The sequence below is a fragment of the Hyperolius riggenbachi genome, chromosome 1, assembly GCF_040937935.1.
Source record: "Hyperolius riggenbachi isolate aHypRig1 chromosome 1, aHypRig1.pri, whole genome shotgun sequence".
In the NCBI taxonomy this organism is placed as follows: Eukaryota; Metazoa; Chordata; class Amphibia; order Anura; family Hyperoliidae; genus Hyperolius; species Hyperolius riggenbachi.
Genome location: NC_090646.1, coordinates 547,814,050 through 547,833,480, shown reverse-complemented (window position 1 = coordinate 547,833,480; position 19,431 = coordinate 547,814,050). Strand labels below are relative to the sequence as shown.

The 19,431-nt window shown below is 43.2% G+C and overlaps 1 protein-coding gene across 1 annotated transcript in view; it reads right to left on the bottom strand.

Annotated features, from left to right (window-relative positions):
- The window catches only part of CDO1 (cysteine dioxygenase type 1), a 75,368-nt gene extending 66,059 nt beyond the window's left edge, over positions 1–9,309 (bottom strand). The window contains exon 1 of the mRNA XM_068271674.1: positions 9,046–9,309. Within this exon, the coding sequence (XP_068127775.1) occupies positions 9,046–9,215 (170 nt within the window). The 5' untranslated portion in view covers positions 9,216–9,309. The remainder of the gene's footprint in view (positions 1–9,045) is intronic.
- Positions 9,310–19,431: the final 10,122 nt, after the last annotated feature.

The window sequence follows — 19,431 nt, the reverse complement described above, 5'->3', positions numbered from 1 at the left end:
ACCGTTTCTATCGCTCCTGCAGCTTAATCCTTGCAGCTCACTGGCTCTGCCAGTCTATGACGGCAGAGCCCTATGAGCAGGTCTGGAGCAGATTTCATTAGCTCCTGGCCCTGTCTTTCAATGCAAGTTGCTCCCATTGGCTTGCATTGAAAGACAGGGTCAGGAGCCAATGAAAGCGGCTCCTGACCAGCTCACAGGAACTCTGCCATCCTAGAGACGGCAGAGTGGGCGGCCCATGATCCCGATGTGATGGCGGTTGCGACTGGTATGTACGGCGATTTGTCAGGATTCTGCTGTTTCTGTATCAGCGGTCTCTGGTCCTTAAGGGGGCATAGACTGCTGGTACTTAAATGGTTGAAATGAGTCAGGAAAAAAAAAAAAAAAAAGTTAACTGAAGCGGCAATCACTGCTGCCATAAACATCCCTGGCTAGCAAGGAAAAAAAAATGAAATTTAGGGTTAGATAAGAAAGTAATTAACAGGAGTCAATCTGACAGCTGTAGGAGAAATGGAGAACTAGCAGTGCTGAAATTCCTCTGTAGCCATTGAGTATTGTACCATTCATCATCCCAATTTAAAACTTCTTGAAATTACTCTGTGACTGTGTGCATTAAAGCTGAATGCAGTTGTCTGCTTTACTGTAATCTAGCAGTTATTACACAGCTGCATGGAGGTCTATCCTACAGACCATGGGATCAGATATGCAGGGATTACAGGAACTCTGGAATTTAGACATCAATGCAGACCAGAAGAGATGATTTACTTTAACATATGACCCCTTCTCTCCAAGTCCTACACCCTTCTGATCTTATCTGATTTTGTCACCCTAGGCCTTGGCCTTTGTGGCCTTCCCAAAAATCCAGCCCTGATACAATTGCTGATCACACTGAGCTGCCCTCAGGATCAACCCTAGTTCTTGTGGGCAACACTTAACACCTTAAAGAGGAACTCCAGTGAAAATAAATAAAAAAAAGCCTTCATTTTTACAATATTTATGTATAAATGATTTAGTCAGCGTTTGCCCATTGTAAAATCTTTCCTCTCCCTTATTTACCTTCTGACATTTACCACATGGTGACATTTTTACTGCTGGCAGGTGATGTCAGTGGAAGGAGATGCAGCTTGCTTTTTGACAGTTGGAAACAGCTGTTAACAGCTATTTCCCACAATGCAATGAGGTTCAGACAGGAAACAGTCAGGACCATGTTCCTGACATCACACTGTGGGAGGGGTTTCAGCACAATATCAGTCATACAGAGCCCCCTGATCTTTTTGAGAAAAGGGAAGGATTTCTCATGGGAAAGGTGGCATCAGCTACTGATTGGGATGAAGGTCAATTCTTTGTTACAGTTTCTCTATAAAGGGATTCTGTGGGAGATGTTGAAGATAAAAACAGACACTTACCAGGGGCTTCTATCAGCCCCCTGTAGCAGTAATGTCCCACGCCAGCCCCAGTCTAGCGCAGCATGCCATCCAACTCTGCTGCGTGGCCGTGAGCGAGTCATCGGAATCTTACTGCACAGGTGCAGTACGTTAAACCTTCATACTGCGCAGTAAGCTTCCGATGAGGCTAGCAGGAGTGCGCATTATTCATCTTGTTAGATGAATAATTGCCTGGTGCTGGCGGCAGGGAACAGCAAATCGGAGGAGGACGCGTAGGACATTACTGCTGCAGGGGGCTGATAGAAGCCCCAGGTAAGGGTCTATTTTATTTGCAACCCCAAGGGCCCTGATGTGGTTGCTACCTCTGCACCCCCTATTCCTACACCCCTGACAGAACCCATTTAAATATGAGGTTTAGCGACAAAGTAGAGCACCAAACAAATTATCTGAATGAGGTACAGTGCAATGCACTTTATTGCAACTATGTAGCACATTAGAATCCGTTGGCAATAATGTGATGCATGCAGTGCACGACCTACTGACATGCATGTTAAACGATGCCTTCCTGTTTCTACAGGGAACAGAATGCAACTCTCCACTGCATGTAGCCTTACTGTTCTGCTCAGTTATCTTATGTGCTGCTTATTCTTCCTCCTCCCCATAGTAGAGAGCAGGCTGTATACAATCAGCAGGTCTGTACAGGGATTATTCCTAGACAGGTGGCCAGGGCTGTGGAGTCGGAGTCGTGGAGTCGGAGTCTGGCAATTTTGGGTGCCTGGAGTCGGAGTCGGGAAAAAATGCACCGACTCCGACTCCTAATGAATTTGTAACTGTAATTCAAATAGAAAATATGATAAAATGTTCTATTTCTCAGATAATAGTCATTAAAAATAATGTATATATACAGTATATATACAGTAATAGCTGTGCTTAGTCCACAAAAATGAAATAAACCAGTCAAAATTAGTTACTTGTGCTGCTTCAATAAAGCAGTCCCCGTATTTTTAAGGTCAGATATACATATCTGATTGTGACTGTATATATGATGTGTACACAGGAATCTCTTATATACACTAAATAACATCTATGCTGTAAGAATAAAGCCTGATGTGTAGCTGTGTCACTAATAGAGATGGTCAACGAGATGGAAATAATTCTGCATTGATGCTGATTTATGCAAATGTATGCACTCCCTTTGCTGATGAAATCAAATAATGTGATATGTTATTAAAATTTGGTTTGGTGACTACAAATTAAAGGGTAACTGAAACGGATGAAAAGTAAAGTTTTATACATACCTGGGGCTTCCTCCAGCCCCCTTCAGGCTAATCAGTCCCTCGCTGTCCTCCACCACCCGAATCTTCTGCTATGAGTTCTGGTAATTCAGCCAGTCAGCGCTGTCCGGCCGCATGCCGCTCCCACAGCCAGGAACATTCTGCACCTGCGCAATAGTGCTGCACAGGTGTAGTATGCTCCTGGCGGCGGAGTGTGTGCATGCGCACTACGCCTGACTGGCTCAAGTACCTGGACTCATAGCAGAAGATCCAGGTGGTGGAGGAGGACATACAGGGACTGATTATCCTGAAGGCGGCTGGAGGAAGCCCCAGGTATGTATAAAACTTTAATTTCATTTGTCTCAGGTTTACTTTGTTACACAGTAGTACTATACTCTACATATGCACTCCCCACAGAGCTGCAGGAATCCACTGAGAATGCTGTCCACATTGAACACAGAGGTGTTGTCTGTTTACAATCTCCTCAGTCCCCTGCAGAGTACCTGCACATCATTCTTACATGTACCCACACTTACATTGCCTAGGGCCTGATAGATGTTCTTTGTTCCGGTTTGTACCTTTTACAAGTACTCTTACCAAGGACTAGTTTTAGTCTAAAGGGAATAAATATAGTAGTCTACATATCCTTCTCACTTCAGTTGTCTTGTAAAATTCCTAAGCGTTGGCAGTTAAGAGACGAATTTCATGTTACATACTTTTAATCAACAAAATTGTAATATGCAAATTAGAGGAGTCGGAGTCGGAGTCGGTGGAATCCTAAACTGAGGAGTCGGAGTCGGTGGATTTTTGGACCGACTCCACAGCCCTGCAGGTGGCTTATAAGAATCCTATTAGCACACAGAGGCTGGGTCTGCATATAATGCACTGCCTCTTGCTATACTGTTTCTCCCCAGGCCCCCCTGCGCCTGCTGTCCCCCATAAATCAAACGCCATGCTAGCAACATCGCTAGCTTTCTGTTTACATCTGCATTGTCACTCCCGCCGCTCCCCACCTGCATCCCTTTCTTCCCCGCTGATTGGAGGGAAGGGTCACAGGCAGGGAGCAGAGATAGAGGAGGCGGGGGAGCGGCGAGAGTGAGTGCAGAGGTAAACAGCCTTGCTTGCAACAAGCTGTGTGTTTCAAACGGCGGTTTGATTTATGGGGACAGCAGAGCATGGGAGGGGGGGGGGGGCTGGGGAAACAGTATAGCAACAGAGGCTGGGCATTATATGCAGACCCAGCCTCTGTGTGCTAATAGGATTCTTACAAGCCACCTCGGGTTCTCTTTAAAGGATACCCGAAGTGACGTGACATGATGAGATAGACATGTACGTATGGTACATACTGCCTCTGAAGAAGCTGGTTTAAACCAGCGAAACCGCTGTCAGGCACTTGATACCCCCACTGCATGTACCTGCTGTTTCCCCTACCGGAATAAAGGGACTTTTAAAGGAGTGGTGCCCCGCTTTTTTTCTTCAACTCGATTGGATTACAGCTCATCTTGCAGAGCTAACCAAGAGATTATTTCTGACTGGATGCTATAGGTTACAGTTCTTTGCACATCAGCATGACTACGTACATTTTCATTGCTCTACATTTTTCTAGTTAAAAAGGTGTCTGCTGTACTCCTGAAGTGACTGGATCTGGCTATGCTCATCTGCCATCAGGGTCCATGCACGAGTTAAAAATCCTGTGCGCCCGCTACGCGCTGTAGTGCTGCAGTGACGCGACAGGCAGCCTATTGGGCCAAAGTGCAGGGATCACGTCCTCCAAAGCCATTGGACCCAACGGTGCTCCGGGTGAGAAGGAGCAGCCGGTACTTAGAAAGGAGCGGGCGTAAGAAGCGCACGTTATGCAGCACTACAGAGCATAGCGTGGACATAGGGTTTTTTTAACTCGTGCTGTTCAATTTAACCTCCTTAGCGGTAACCCAGAGTCAGGCTCGGGATGGAAATACACTTCTCAGAGTGGTAATTCCGAGCCTGAGTGAGTCATAAGCAAGAGTTGCTACAAATCTGTGGTATTTTTGTTCTTGTTTTTTTAAAAAGCTTATGGAAAAATTGCATTGATTGTAGACCCCAAATCTGGAAATTGTAATGCCACGGAGGTTAAGTTAGTGAACCAAGGCCTATGTTGTGTTATGAACACAATGTGTGCACAGCACAGGGCAAACAGTACGTAAAGAGTACAAACATTTTCACAACTTGAATTGTTACTTAGAGAGTGAAGCCTCAATAAAAAAAATAAAAAAATATAAAAAAATAAATAACAGGTAAGAATCTGTACCTTAGGTAAGAATCTAAGGAAAAGCCCTGGGTTTTAATGATCTTCCTGCTCTCCCAGTGTCCGCATTCCCCCGCTGGCTACCCTGTTAGCAGACCACGACCAGAAGGGTCGTGGCTGCTCTGAGACTTCAGCAGCACTTGGGCTTCCGAAGACAGGCCGTTCCGTACTGCGCATGAGCGAGCACCCTCGTGCATGCGCAGCTTTCTGATTTGTTAAAGGATTTGATTTGCCATAAGGTTAAATAAATCATTTGCTTGCACTTTCATAGCAAATGCAGTACTATGAGACTTCCTATTTGGTGGGGAACAGGTGCACACCTGTAAATCATGGTTAAATGCACACTAGTTAGGTGAAAAAAGATCACAGCCCACCATGATTTTCATTAATCGAGGGACCCCAAACGCAATTTGAGGAAAAATGCAGCATGCACAGAGGTGGGGGTGGAAAACAAATTTCGTTATTGGAGAAGGGGCCACTGTAGTTTTACCTCTCATTGTAGACTTTGATATCCATGAATTGCTTGTGATTCTTCCCCCCCCCCCCCCCCAAAAAAAATAAAAAAACACACCCTTTAGACCAGTGGTCTCAAACTCGCAGCCCGCGGGCCATTTGCGGCCCTTGATACAATATTTTGTGGCCCTCGCCGGCAAAAGCTTCCTTATAGTTCGCTTCAGTGCTCCCAAGTAATCTGCCACATCCCCGCTGCTAAACGAGGGCTGCAGAGCCCCCAAATCGCCCAGGGGGCAATCAGACGGCATTTCCTGGAAGGAGCAGAGCTTTCAGCTTCAGCACTTCCCCTCCTGCCGTCAATCGCCGCACGGATCGCCGCCTCTCCCCGCCCCCCTCTGTGAAGGAAGAGTGAGAGGGGCGGGCATAGGCGGCGATGCGCCACGATTGTGAAATTCCTTACGCGGCCCAGCCTCATCCTGACTTTGCCTCCTGCGGCCCCCAGGTAAATTGAGTTTGAGACCCCTGCTTTAGACCATTTTTCAAAACTCAACTTGCTGCAGATTTCTCAAAACCGCATGCAAAAAGCTCACTGTATTTCAATGGAGACACAGAGGGCACTGTTTACATGTTTTATTTGGATGCCAATCAGTGGCCTAGCTACAGGTCATCGGGCCCCATAGAACTTTCATAGGTTCCTCAGATATAGCCATTCTAAGGGCCCTTTTCCATGAGCAATCGAATCAAACTCCAGCAATTGCGATTTTTCATTAATTCTGTTATGCGATTTTCATTTGCATAACAACCCTAGCGATTTAAAAATCACTAGCGATTTAGCAATCGTTCTAGTGGAAAAGGGCCCTTAAAGAGACTCTGAATTCTCCTGAAAATGAGGTTTGTATTGTAGGCTGGTTTCACAGTGGGACGTTAAAGTCCCACGTTACAGCAGCCAGTAACGCAGCCTAACTCACAGCACTGTAAAATGAATGTGCTGTTCACAGTGCACATGTTGCGTTAGGGTATAACGCTGCCCGTTAAATGAAAGTGCAGCATGCTGTACGTTATACCCTACTAGAGTTGCGTTAGATTTGAACATGCTCAGTGACTAGCCACATGGCTAATTAATATTCACTGCACTGTGGTGACTCGTGGTGGGACTCGTAGTGTTGTCCAGGTCATGAACGAATCGTTCATTTGATCCGGATGATTCGACTCACAAAAGATTCAGTTCACAGTGGATGTCTGTCTGGAAGAAACAGGAACATACAGAATTTACAGTGCAGGGAAAGTCCTGTCCTGCAAGTAATTTCACCCAATCTGCTAACCTAGTAAAATGATTTGGTTCAAAGATCCGGATCTTTTCAATGATCAGATTCAAATGATCCGAATCCTTAAAAAGATCCGGACTTCCCATCACTATCCTGGGGCGGCTGCTTTGAGAGCCGCATAACACGGCTCAATCTGGCTTCCAACTTTAACACCACGCGTTGCGTTAGGGGCACGTTATGCAACCTTAACGTCCCCTAAAACGCAACGTCTTGGTGTGAAAGTAGCCTTAAAAACCTCATTAACATTTTTCCCTCTTGAATCTCTGCAGAACCGTGTCTGAAAACCCCCTCAATCACCCCAAACTCACGGGAGTACACGGCAGGCAAAAGCCACAACATTCTTGGTCGTGGATTTTGCTGCCGCCTCTATGCGCGTCAATCAGCGTGCATCTCTCCCCCGCCCCTCTTAGTGAAGGAAGACAGAGCGCAGCGTTTTAAGAGGGAAAATAATGGTAATGAGGTTTTTAAAATAAAAACCTCATTTTCAGGAACTTCAGAGTCTCTTTAAGCAATGTGACCTGCCCCTACCTTATGGATATGAATTGGGCAAGTTACATTCTCATGCAGTCAACACTGCACATAGTTCATGGGCACAGAATTTTAGGGTGGAGGAACACATGAAAGTTAAAGCGGACCCAAACCAAACATTTTTTTTAATTCAAAATATTTAGTTGCACCACTCTATCACATACAAAGATAAACACTCCTTCAAGCCTATGAGCATTTCAGTGCATGCTTTTCACCCTTCTCTTTTCATAACTAGGGTTATACAGGTGGCAGCCATTACTTCTGAGCTTAGTAGGAGGTTTTAGATCATGGGTGTGTTTTTCATCAGCTACCCTCCCTCACAGGGGCATCTTCTATGTGAACTCTCACACAAGCTGAAATCATCTCCCCTGTGACATCAGTAGCAGCCTGTGTTTTGTTTTTGTGTTTTATCTCCTCCACCAGTTTGCTGGAGTCTGTCCCGGCAATATGAAAGAAAGGGAGGGGTTCCTCCAATAAATGTAAAATATTTTATATTTGTCATCATGCAGCTGAAAAAAAAAAAGACTGCTATTTATCATAAGTTAGAAAATAGATTTCTGAATTTATTTTTTTTAATTTGGGTCCACTTTAATGAAAACATTAAGTAGCACCTGGGCCACCTATGCTCCAGGACCCCATAACAGCTGCTATAGCTACACCTGATGCACAATATTTTTGAGTAAAATAAAGGGAAACTATTTAAAAATTATAATATATGTAGAAATGCAAAATGCATGCTTTCAGCACTGCTTAGCACTACATATTTATGAAAGGAAGAAAGGCATGCATTTTTCAAGAGAACTCTCAGTACACTTCTCCATCTGCTGAAATCTGTGCCAGATCACTGCTGAACAAACTGCAAATATACAGATACAACTTTATGTAACACCCGATTTGTTGAGCGTTTTGTGATCATTTGGTTACATTTATGACTGCAAATACATTGGATACAAAATAGCTGCACAAGCACTCCATGGCCTCCCATGAAAGACGAATCAGAAAGGAAAAAACCAAAACCTTCAAAACGCCAAACCAGGTGGCCTTGCGTTGCTAAATACAGGGAGGGAGGGGAAGTAATCAGGTTCTATCTGGAAAAGCAGACTGCTCACTGCATGCACTGCTACAGGGCTGATCTGGCAGCAGCAAGAAGTTGTGTCAAACTTAATGACATACGATTGGCTCGCGGGCTCACACCCTCTTCACTCCCAGCCAGATCTCCCTACTCTGCTCCATCTGCGTGGCATGCACTGCATATGGTTATCTTCTACATCCACAGAAAGTGAAGGGCGATTTGTGCATAATCCATATCCAAATGCTAATACCACCAAAATACGTTATTTTAGGAATGCATTCGGTTGTACACAAATCAACCAATGGATAGGTAAAACATGCACTCAAGGGGGAAACAAACAAAATATAATCATAAATGAAGATGTATGCAAATGTCTTAATTAGATCCCCATAAACCCCATTCAGGAGATTACAATGGAAGCACAGTTAATGCAATGCACTTGATTTCCCATAATCTCCCACACAATGCCAGCTTCCCCTGGACGTGCCAGGCATCGCCAATTGGCAGCCCTGCATCAGTATAAGAACTCATCATCCACATCCTATGTTGGGTTTTCTAAAATGTGTGTATATTGTGGAATAATTGAAGAAAACACTATCATTATATACACAGCTGCTACATTCCAATATTCCATATGTCACATTCCAATGATTTCATCAATACAGATAAAATGCAATCTAAAATGATTAACATACTTTTGCATGCTTCACTATCTCTATGTAGTTACCTGTATTGGTCAAACTTGGCATATTGCATCCACTCCAGCGGATTGCTCTCATAGGACTCCACTATGTTCTGCACTTCCTCCACATTGACCTTGTCGCTGGCAAAGATCTGGTGCAGGATCTGGATGAGCTCGTCCAGTGTCTGTGGCTTCAGCACTTCTGTGTGATCCATACTACAATGTCAGAGCTGGAATGACTACTACTGAGAGAGGAGGAGAGTGGCAGCAGCAACAACAGCAACTCACTCACACAACAGAGCAGGACTGCTGACTTTCTTCTCTATTTAAACTCTCCTACTTGCAGAGGGATGTACCAAGTTCCTGAGGGGAGGAAGGGGAACAAACAGCTGATGTTTGTGAAACTTTCCCCTCCTCTTTTCGGATGTGCTGATAAGGATGCAGCTTAATTAGCAGGTAATTACCTAGCCCTGATAAACAGGAACTTTCAATAGCTTCCCATCAATGACGCTGGACACTGAGTGCAAGGAGATCACCTTTCCCACCATGCTGCACAAGACCTGCTGCCTCTGGGCTTGCTGAACTTTCAAATAAGGGGCTTGTAGGGGGTGGTTTCTATGAAATGAAGCCAGCAGCCATAGAAGCCCCCCAGCACTGTCACTCATGTGTTGTTTTAAACGTTTGCAGATGGGGAAAATGCATTCTTCCTTAAAAAGCTGAAGTCATGCAAGTTACACAGGAATGGAATGCAGAATAATCTGTGTGAGCAGAAAAATATACCTTAAATTCTGTCCCTTTCCTCCCACCAACCACCCTCTCTTCTCCATACATCAGGGCTGAAGGAAGTTCCATGACATGTTTCTGTAGGGCTGGAGTTGTAGAATGATCGATGATAGAAGAGTATCCTTGGCAATAAAAAAACACCACACTGATCTGTATTTTTCATTAGTTTCTATATCAGGCTTTCTCAACCAGGGTTCCCTGGAACCCCAGGGTTCCTTGAGGACTCTGCAGGGGTTCCTTGGCATTTTCCCCCATCGTGGGGGAAGTATAATAGAGCACACTATAATAGGTGGTACTGTAACAAGAAGCACTAAATTGGGGCATCAGGAGACGGTATAATGAGTGGCAGTGTAATGGGGGTAGTGAAATAAACAGCCACACATACTTTTAAAGACCATGCCTCCTGCAAAATAAATGCAGGGGTTCCTCGAAACCAAAAAATTGTTTGCAGGGGTTCCTTGAGATCCAAAAGTTTATTTGCAGGGTTCCTCCATGGTAGAAAGGTTGAGAGAGGCTGTTCTATATCATCTGTTTCATGGGTATATATATATGTTAGTTATATACATTTAGTGCTTACACATGTATTCACCATCCCACGTGCGGTAAAATAAATTTTACCGCAAAATTACCGCTATTGGTAATTTTCTATTTTTTTCCATATTCACTAAAAATGTGAGTAAATGGTGAAAAAAAAAAGTGCTGAAACATGTTGGAAACAGTGTAAAACAGTCGGTAAACATGCAGAAAAAAATGCAGGAAAAAAAATCAAAATAAATTTTTTAAAGTCCAGCAAACACAGCACTTAAAAAGCCTCTAGACTCCATTTAATTTAGTGGGAAGTGAAAAATATCACCCTGTACTAGCAGGTGATAAAATAAAATCAGTATATGGCTGCTTGTACACTGCAAATCGCAAGTGCGATTTCCAATTCCAATTTGCGATTCATATTTTCTCTGGATGCTATCAACAAAAGAAGAAAAATGCAGAAAAAACACGGCATGCAGGACCAATTCAAAATCCCAATTCGGAATCACATGTAACATCGCATCAAAATCGCAATCGCATGTAGTGTGCTAGAGGTCTTTAGGGCATAAATAATGCACCCCATTTTCATATTGAATTTCTTTTTTTTTTTTGCACAAAAAAAATTATTTAAGTATTTTTTTACCAACAATGTTATGCATTGACAAATTTTTTGATGCACTTTCTCCGCATGCGTAAAAATCACGTGGAAACCATACGGAAAACGTTGTGAAAGTCAACATGGTCTTATTTTACGACTTTTGTTTACTGCATGCGGTACATCATTGTAAATAGAGCCCACTGTCATAGATTTACAATACCATGTGCCGTAAAGACATTTGTAACCAAAAATTACCAGCAGCGGTAATTACCGTTTTCCCCCCATATTCACAACAGTGTGAGCAAAAATCGGTAAAATAGTGCGGTAACATGGCGGTAATAGTAAAAAAAGGAGTTAAAAAAGTAGTAGTAAAAATACAGAAGAAGTTTGGAAAAAAATAATTTACTGCACTTTTATCACCTTTTTACCGCACTTTTCTTGCAAATGGTTATTTCAGATGGAAAACATTGTGAATGTGAACATGGTAATACTGCAGTCAATAATTTTCCAACATTTGGTTATTGAATGCTGTAACTTATTGTGAGTTACTTTCCAGCGGTAAATACAGTTTTTTCCAAATGTATGTAAATTTTACAGGGTGCAAATAATGTTTGTTAAAAGAGTGCGGTAACATTACGTTAAAAGTGAAAAAAAAAATGTTAAATGTTTGGTAAAAATGCGGAATATGTGCGCAAAATATTGTTTTTTGAGGAAAAATTCCAAAGTCCAGCAAACACAGCTCTAAACTGCATCTGATTGTATATGATGGGAAGAATTGCGCCAGGTACTTACAGGATATAAAAAAATTGGTAATTAACAATCAAAAAATGCCCTCATTTTTCATTTTCATTTTTTGCAGTAAGTACCTCTAAAACAGGGGTGTCAAACTCAAATACAAAGTGGGCCGAAACTTTACACTGGGACCTAGTGGCGAGCCAACCTCAATGTCTATTGGCCACCTTATAAAGTTCCCTGGTGTCTAATGGTCCCCCTCCAACCCCTACACAGTTACCTGGTGTCTAGTGGCTCCCCATGCTCCCCTATACAGTTCCCTAGTGCTTTCTCCAACCTCCCCCATATGACTTCCCTGGTGTTCTAGGGCTTCACCTTCAATATACGGTAGCTTCCCTGGTGGTCTAGAGTGGGCCAAATATAATGCAAAGTGGGGAAACCACTTCAGGGCCAAAGTTAATCGCTCTGAGGGCCAGATTTGGCCCGTGGGCTGGAGTTTGACATGTATGCTGTAAAATAACAATTTTTTAAAGCACTTTTATTAATATGCTATAGCACATTTACCACACTTTTTCTAAATTTTTTCTGCAAACGGTAATTTTGGGCAGAAATGTGAATTTTAACATGGTCATGTCGCAGTTGATGATTTACCGACATTTCGTTACAGAATTTGGTAACTCATTGAGAATGGAGGCCAATGTCACACATTTATCAGAGAACACAGACTTACTAAATCAGTCCCACCCTGATCCTCATGCGGGGTACACACCATGCAATTTTGACTTCAGATCCGATTTTAGCAATCAGATCAATATCCAGATCTAACATTGATCGGATATAGAAGAAAGCTAGTATACACGTGTATACTAGTTTTTTTTTACATTTTGGTCAGATTTCCAATTAGATTTCCAAATGAATACCAATCCAATTGGAAAGGACATATACATGGAACGATAGCTAGAAGTTCCATCAATATTTTTTAGCATGTCTGATTGGTTCTGATCGAGAAAGAAACCGATCTTGAGCTGGGATTGTTCGCTGGCAGTCAGTAGACTGTATATTTTATTATCCAATCATTTTCTCGATCGGAAAATTGCATGATCCCAGTTCAAAGCAATTTACAGTCTCATGTCCTTGCTGTACTGAGATTAACGTGGGCAAAAGATGAAGAAGTATGATTCAGAATAAAACATTGTATCTCTGTTATGACCTCAGTGGACAAACCAATTCCTGATCCCTCTGACAGATGAGTTTTCTGTCTGGTGTCCAAGTCAGTCCAGATCAGACCAGAACAACACTGGTCACTTGCTCAAATGCTTTGTCATCAGCATAAACCATGCTAACCTTTCCCCAGATTACATTTCTCATTAACTCTGCTTTCTACAGTGTGTCCCTTCAATGGCCTCAATTCACTAAACTCAGTTCGGTAAAATCATTTAGGTTGGTAAAATACTGCATTCTGTATCGTACACCTTTTTTTTTAAGATCACTAAAGTTAGAAGTCATGTAATTTACCAAACAAACATGCTACAATTCACTAAGCCCTGGTCGTTAAGCTGTGGAGCAGGTCAGCGGTGAGGCAGGAAGCTCTGTGTATGTGTTGGAGTTTTCTGTCCACTGCATTCCTGACATCCCTTTAGATGTGTTGCAGCCACCAGGGGGAGAGCTCTTTCTTATAACAATACACATATTCTCACATATAAAGGGATGCAGAAAAGCCTTGTAAAAAGTCTCCTTCCCCTGCTCTGCTACAGTGAAGTCCTGCCTTCCAGGGTGTCGGACCAAATCAGGATGAGAAGCATGTCTGTGTGGCTTTCCCTATTGGTTGACTGGCTCTCCCTATTGGCTGTCTGTCAATGTTATCACATGGAAAGAGCATGAAAAGAGTAAGTTATCGGCTGGTCAGAGCTGGAGAAAAACATCGAACACTTTTGCCTGATTAACCGAATGTGTAAAACTTTGAAGTGCAATTTCTTGACATTTCTTGAGGTATTTATCGCACAAGTCGGTAATTTACCTCACTAGTCGGTAATTGTAATTTTGTGTGCAGTAATAGGTTTAGTGAATTGGAATCTGGGAAGGTGATTGGTAAAATCAGCTGTTTTTAGCATTACCAAATGCAGCAATGCTTAGTGAATTGAGGCCAATGTCTGGATTTGTCCTAAACAAAAAGGTATCAGCCCTAACCAGTGTCACATTAACTTCCAAACACAGCCTTCACAACTACACCGGTGCACCACAACTGTACCACTAGACTTTCTACTAGTTATAGAGCAGGGGTCTCAAACTCGCGGCTCGCGGGCCATTTGCGGCCCTCGATACAATATTTTGTGGCCCTCGCCGGCAAAAGCTTCCTTATAGTTCGCTTCAGTGCTCCCAAGTAATCCGCCGCATCCCCGCCGCTAAACGAGGGCTGCAGAGCCCCAAATCGCCCGGGGGCAATCCGCCGGCATTTCCTGGAAGGGGCAGAGCTTTCAGCTTCAGCTCTGCCCCTCCTGACGTCAATCGCCGCACGGAACGCCGCACGGAACGCCGCCTCTCCCCGCCCCTCTCTGTGAAGGAAGAGTGAGAGGGACGGGCAGAGGCGGCGATGCGCCGCGATTGTGAAATTCCTTATGCGGCCCAGCCTCATCCTGACTTTGCCTCCTGCGGCCCCCAGGTAAATTGAGTTTGAGACCCCTGCTATAGAGGGTGACGTCATGGTGATAATTCCCTAATGCTGCAACAAGAAAAATAGCACTAAAACCAAGTGGCACCAGAAGTTTAACAAAAAATCATGACACACCATAGTAACATTTTCATGGGGCCACCTGCATAGGCACACTTGAGAATTGACACCTTGTCCTTTCTTTGGATGAGAGTTTACATAATGGTACAAAAGCTAAGGGAGCAAAATGCCTTTGATTTATGAGTCTGTCCATCCTTGGACCCCTCCTCTTGTCCATTTACACTCAATTTTTTTTCAATATCACCTCTATGCTGATGGCACCCAAATTTATTTTTCTGCCTCCGACCTCTCCTCACCACTATCTAAAGTCCCCGACTGTCTATCTGCTGTATCTACATTCATGTCTTCCCATTTCCTTAATCTTAACATGAACAAAACAGAGATTGTGATTTTTCGAACCTCGCTCTCTGTTCCACCTCTCATAATCACCATCAATGTAGACAACATCCCAATAACCTCAACTCCTAAAGTTTGCTGTCTGGGGGTGATTCTGTACGCTGAGCTCTCATTTACATCATATAGTAATACATTAACTACCTCTTGTTAATTCCATCTCAAAAATATTTCCAGAATCCATCCTTTTCTTTCACAGGAGGCAACCAAAATGCTTGTACGTGCTCTAATCTAATCATATCCCGTCTTGACTACTTTAATACCCTACTCTGTGGTTTACCAAAAAGCAGACTGGCACCTCTACAGTGCCTACTAAACTCTGCTGCCCACCTCATCCACCTCTCCTCTTTCTCTTCTGCCAATCTCTCCATTGGTTGTCAATTACCCAAAGGATCTAGTTTAAACTCCTCACACTAGCATACAAAGCTCTACACAATCAGTCACCTCCATACATTTCCTCATTAATATCCAGATACCTCTCCACCCAGAACCACCATTCCTCTCAGGAGACCCTTTTGTCCTCTAGTTTGGACTATTCCTCTCACTCTCGCATCCAGGATTTCTCACGGGGCCCCTCTCACTTTGGAACTCTCTCCCACAGCCTGTCCATCATGCTCCGAGGCTGGTAATCTTCAAACGTCCTTTAAAAACACACCTGTTCAGACAAGACTATAAGTTGCTATAAGTAGCATAGGAAGTTCACTGTCTCATCCACTAACCCCAGTGTTTCCTTCCCTATTGTTTCCACCCCACTACCCTCTAGATTGTAAGCTTGCAAGGGCAGGGACCTCCTCGTATCGCTTCTTATTTTGTTGTAGTTTACCATATGAACGTGTAACAACTTTAGTGATATCTCAATCCACACATTAACTACGTATGTATTTATGTATGTATTTGTACTTGTATTACTGGATGTCATGACACAGTGTCTTGAACGTCTCATATATACTGTATATGTCCCCCAATATTTGTTTTGCACTATGTACAGCGCTACAGAAGATGTTGGTGGTATATAAATGAAAAATAATAATGTATTTTGGCTTTTGTTTCTGTAACTACTTGTGGTCTCTGTCTTTGTGTTGCTAATTACTTTTGTAATTTAAAACTTGTAATTTGTATACACTTTTTTGCTTTTGCTGTCTGTTCTATTAGTATTTGCATGCATTATTCACAAAGACTACATACTTATATTTATTGTTCGAGTGATTTCTATAAACGTTGCCATAACACAGGGGTCAGTAACCTTTTTGTCTGAGAGAGACATAAATGTTACATATTTTAAAATGTAATTCCGTGAGAGCCATACAATATGTTTCAAACTGGGACAATAGGGCTCACGTCCCTGTTGCCATGGTGATGTGTATACAGTTGAACCGCCGGCAGCGGAAGTGTCAGACACGTCTTCAGCTTCTCTTGGGTTTCAGCAACATCAGCAATTTCCCCAAGAAGCCAGACAGGAGAAATACTGACTAACAGCTTGTACAATTAGCTAGGTGGCTTGGCCAAAGCATTTTAAGGCTTTTGTGTCTTCTGCTGGATCATCTGATATATGTGTGGGTGCAGGACATAAATATACCTAATATTAAAGCGGACCCAAACCAAACATTTTTTTTTTATTAAAAATATTTAGTTGCACCACTCTGACACTTACAAAGATAATTAAACACTCCTTCAAACCTATGATCATTTCAGTGCATGCTTTTCACCCTTCTCTTTTCATAACTAGGGTTATACAGGTGGCAGCCATTAGCAATTTCTCCTTTGCCAGACACCTTCTACTCCACCAGTTTGCCGGAAAAATCCCGGCAATTTGAAAGGAAGGGAGGGGTTCCTCCAATAAATGTCAAATATTTTATATTTGTCATCATGCAGCTGAAAAAAGGCTGCTATTTATTATTATAATTTAGAAAATAGATTTTATTTCTGAAATCTTGTATTTTTAATTTGGGTCCACTTTAACTAATGTATTTGCTTTTATTTTTCTTCTCCTGATTGGATCTGATGTATAGATGTCTTTTTCAACTAACCAACTAAGTATGTGCCATATATACTCATGTATAAGCTGTGTTTTTTAGCACCGAAAATGTGCTGATGAAAAAAAATCTGTCTCGGCTTATACTCAATTCGCCCTACCAAAATGCGACCCTTTACCTGCGTGAGAGGTCCTTCCCAATAGAAGACCTCATAACCACTCAGGATTTTAAGATGCAACCATCTAAAAATCCTCCCCAGGGCCAGGCCGAGGCACAGGAGGCACCAACTTCTGGGTGCAGAGCCTGAGGATGTGCCTGTGCCCCCCCTTCCTCACAGCCGGCTATTTGCAGAGTGGAGCATACTTGTTGCGGCGACCCACCTGCCGCCGGGATACCTCTTCAGCCCTGTCCGTCACAGCGTCTCATGTCTATGTGGACAGATAGTAGAAAGAAACAATATGGAGCACCAACTCTTGCTATTCAGGTTTATTGCGTGTACATAGGCTTACAGGTATACCAGTAGGTTAGGGTGGAGGTACCGGCCTGACAGCCGTTTCGCGGCACCTGCCGCTTTCTCAAAGGCACAAAAGGTATCAAGTCTTACAGGACAATGTGGTCAATAAATACATTATGTTAACACTCACCACACCCATCCGTCCCTGCATCATGGATTGGTAACGCGCCGCTCCTTCTAGCGTCCGCGTACGCTTCCGGGTAGCCACCCGCCCATTTCCGGGGTCATGTGACTTACCAACCAATCGGCGCTCAGGAACGACGGCCCTATCCAGAGCTTAGGAAGGGGGGGCAGTCCGGCGCTGCGTTCAGTCTACGTCACGACGAGCGTTTCTAGTTACTATAGCAACCCCAATCCTGATGCAGAGACTTGATAGGAGCGTGTCCCTGCAACAGAGATGAAAACAAAGATTAAGAATTAAAAGGCTACCTTGATTATTCATAATGATTCTAATCCCTTTCGCGACCTGGTCGCCTGCTGGTATCGATTTGTGGACGATGTCCTAATCGTCTGGAAGGGTGACCATAATGGATTCAAAGAATTTGTGAAATACATCAACATAAATACCTTCAATATGCAATTTACAGGAGTGTGGGGGGGAGATAAAGTGGAATTCCTTGATTTACAGCTGTTTATCAAGGAAGAAGCAATTCTAACAAGAGGATATCGAAAAAACACAGCTACCAACTCCCTCCTAAGATATAACAGCTATCACCCTAGGCATACCCTTGGGGGGATCCCATACGGGCAGTTCCTGCGGCTCAAAAGGAATAATAGTCTTGAAGAGGACTTTGAGTCGCAAAGTTATGAACTGGGTATGCGGTTCCTAGCCAAGGGATATCCTGTGGAGTTAGTGACCAAATCTTATATAAAAGCAAAAAATAGGGATCGTCTGGATCTCATTCTGAGAGAAAGAAAGAACAGACAGAAATCTTGCTCTAAAGGTAGTCGTGTAGCAATGGTTTTCGACTACTCTCCAATGGCTGCACAGATAAAAACCAGTATCTTGAAACACTGGTCTATCTTGCAATGCGATCCCACTTTAAACTGCATTACAAAAGAGAAACCTCTAATTACCTTTAGGAGGGCTCAAACAGTGGGTGACATTGTCACCTCTAGTGAACTAAGAAAACCGAAAAAGGATAACTGGCTACAGAATCTCTACCCCAAAGGCAATTTCAGATGTAGAACTTGTAATCATTGTGACCAATTTTTACCCGGTAAGAATGTACAATTAGGGGGTACTAACATTGTTATTAGAGACTATATACACTGTAGGTCCACTTACGTATGCAATTATATGTCCCTGTAAAAGGTTCTATGTTGGTAAGACTGAGCAGCAATTGGCCACCCGTTTCCAGCAACACGTTAATTCTATACGTACGGGGGTTGGAGCAGGTAGATTTATACTACATATGAGAGAGTGTCATAATGGGAGATCAGGGGGCCTAAAATTCACAGGCCTGAAACAAATACCGATCCCCCATAGAGGTGGTAATCGTAAGCAAATTCTTTTACAGGAGGAAGCAAAAATTATCTCATTGACAGATGCCTGCTATGCACAAGGACTTAATGAACGTAATGAATTGCATTGCTTTCTAGACGCATATTAGAGTTATAAATGTTTCAAATTCAGCCTGCTTCTATATATGTTCTTAAATGTTTTTACATTTGTAATTACAGGTAGCCTTTTAATTCTTAATCTTTGTTTTCATCTCTGTTGCAGGGACACGCTCCTATCAAGTCTCTGCATCAGGATTGGGGTTGCTATAGTAACTAGAAACGCTCGTCGTGACGTAGACTGAACGCAGCGCCGGACTGCCCCCCCTTCCTAAGCTCTGGATAGGGCCGTCGTTCCTGAGCGCTGATTGGTTGGTAAGTCACATGACCCCGGAAATGGGCGGGTGGCTACCCGGAAGCGTACGCGGACGCTAGAAGGAGCGGCGCGTTACCAATCCATGATGCAGGGACGGATGGGTGTGGTGAGTGTTAACATAATGTATTTATTGACCACATTGTCCTGTAAGACTTGATACCTTTTGTGCCTTTGAGAAAGCGGCAGGTGCCGCGAAACGGCTGTCAGGCCGGTACCTCCACCCTAACCTACTGGTATACCTGTACGCCTATGTACACGCAATAAACCTGAATAGCAAGAGTTGGTGCTCCATATTGTTTCTTTCTACTA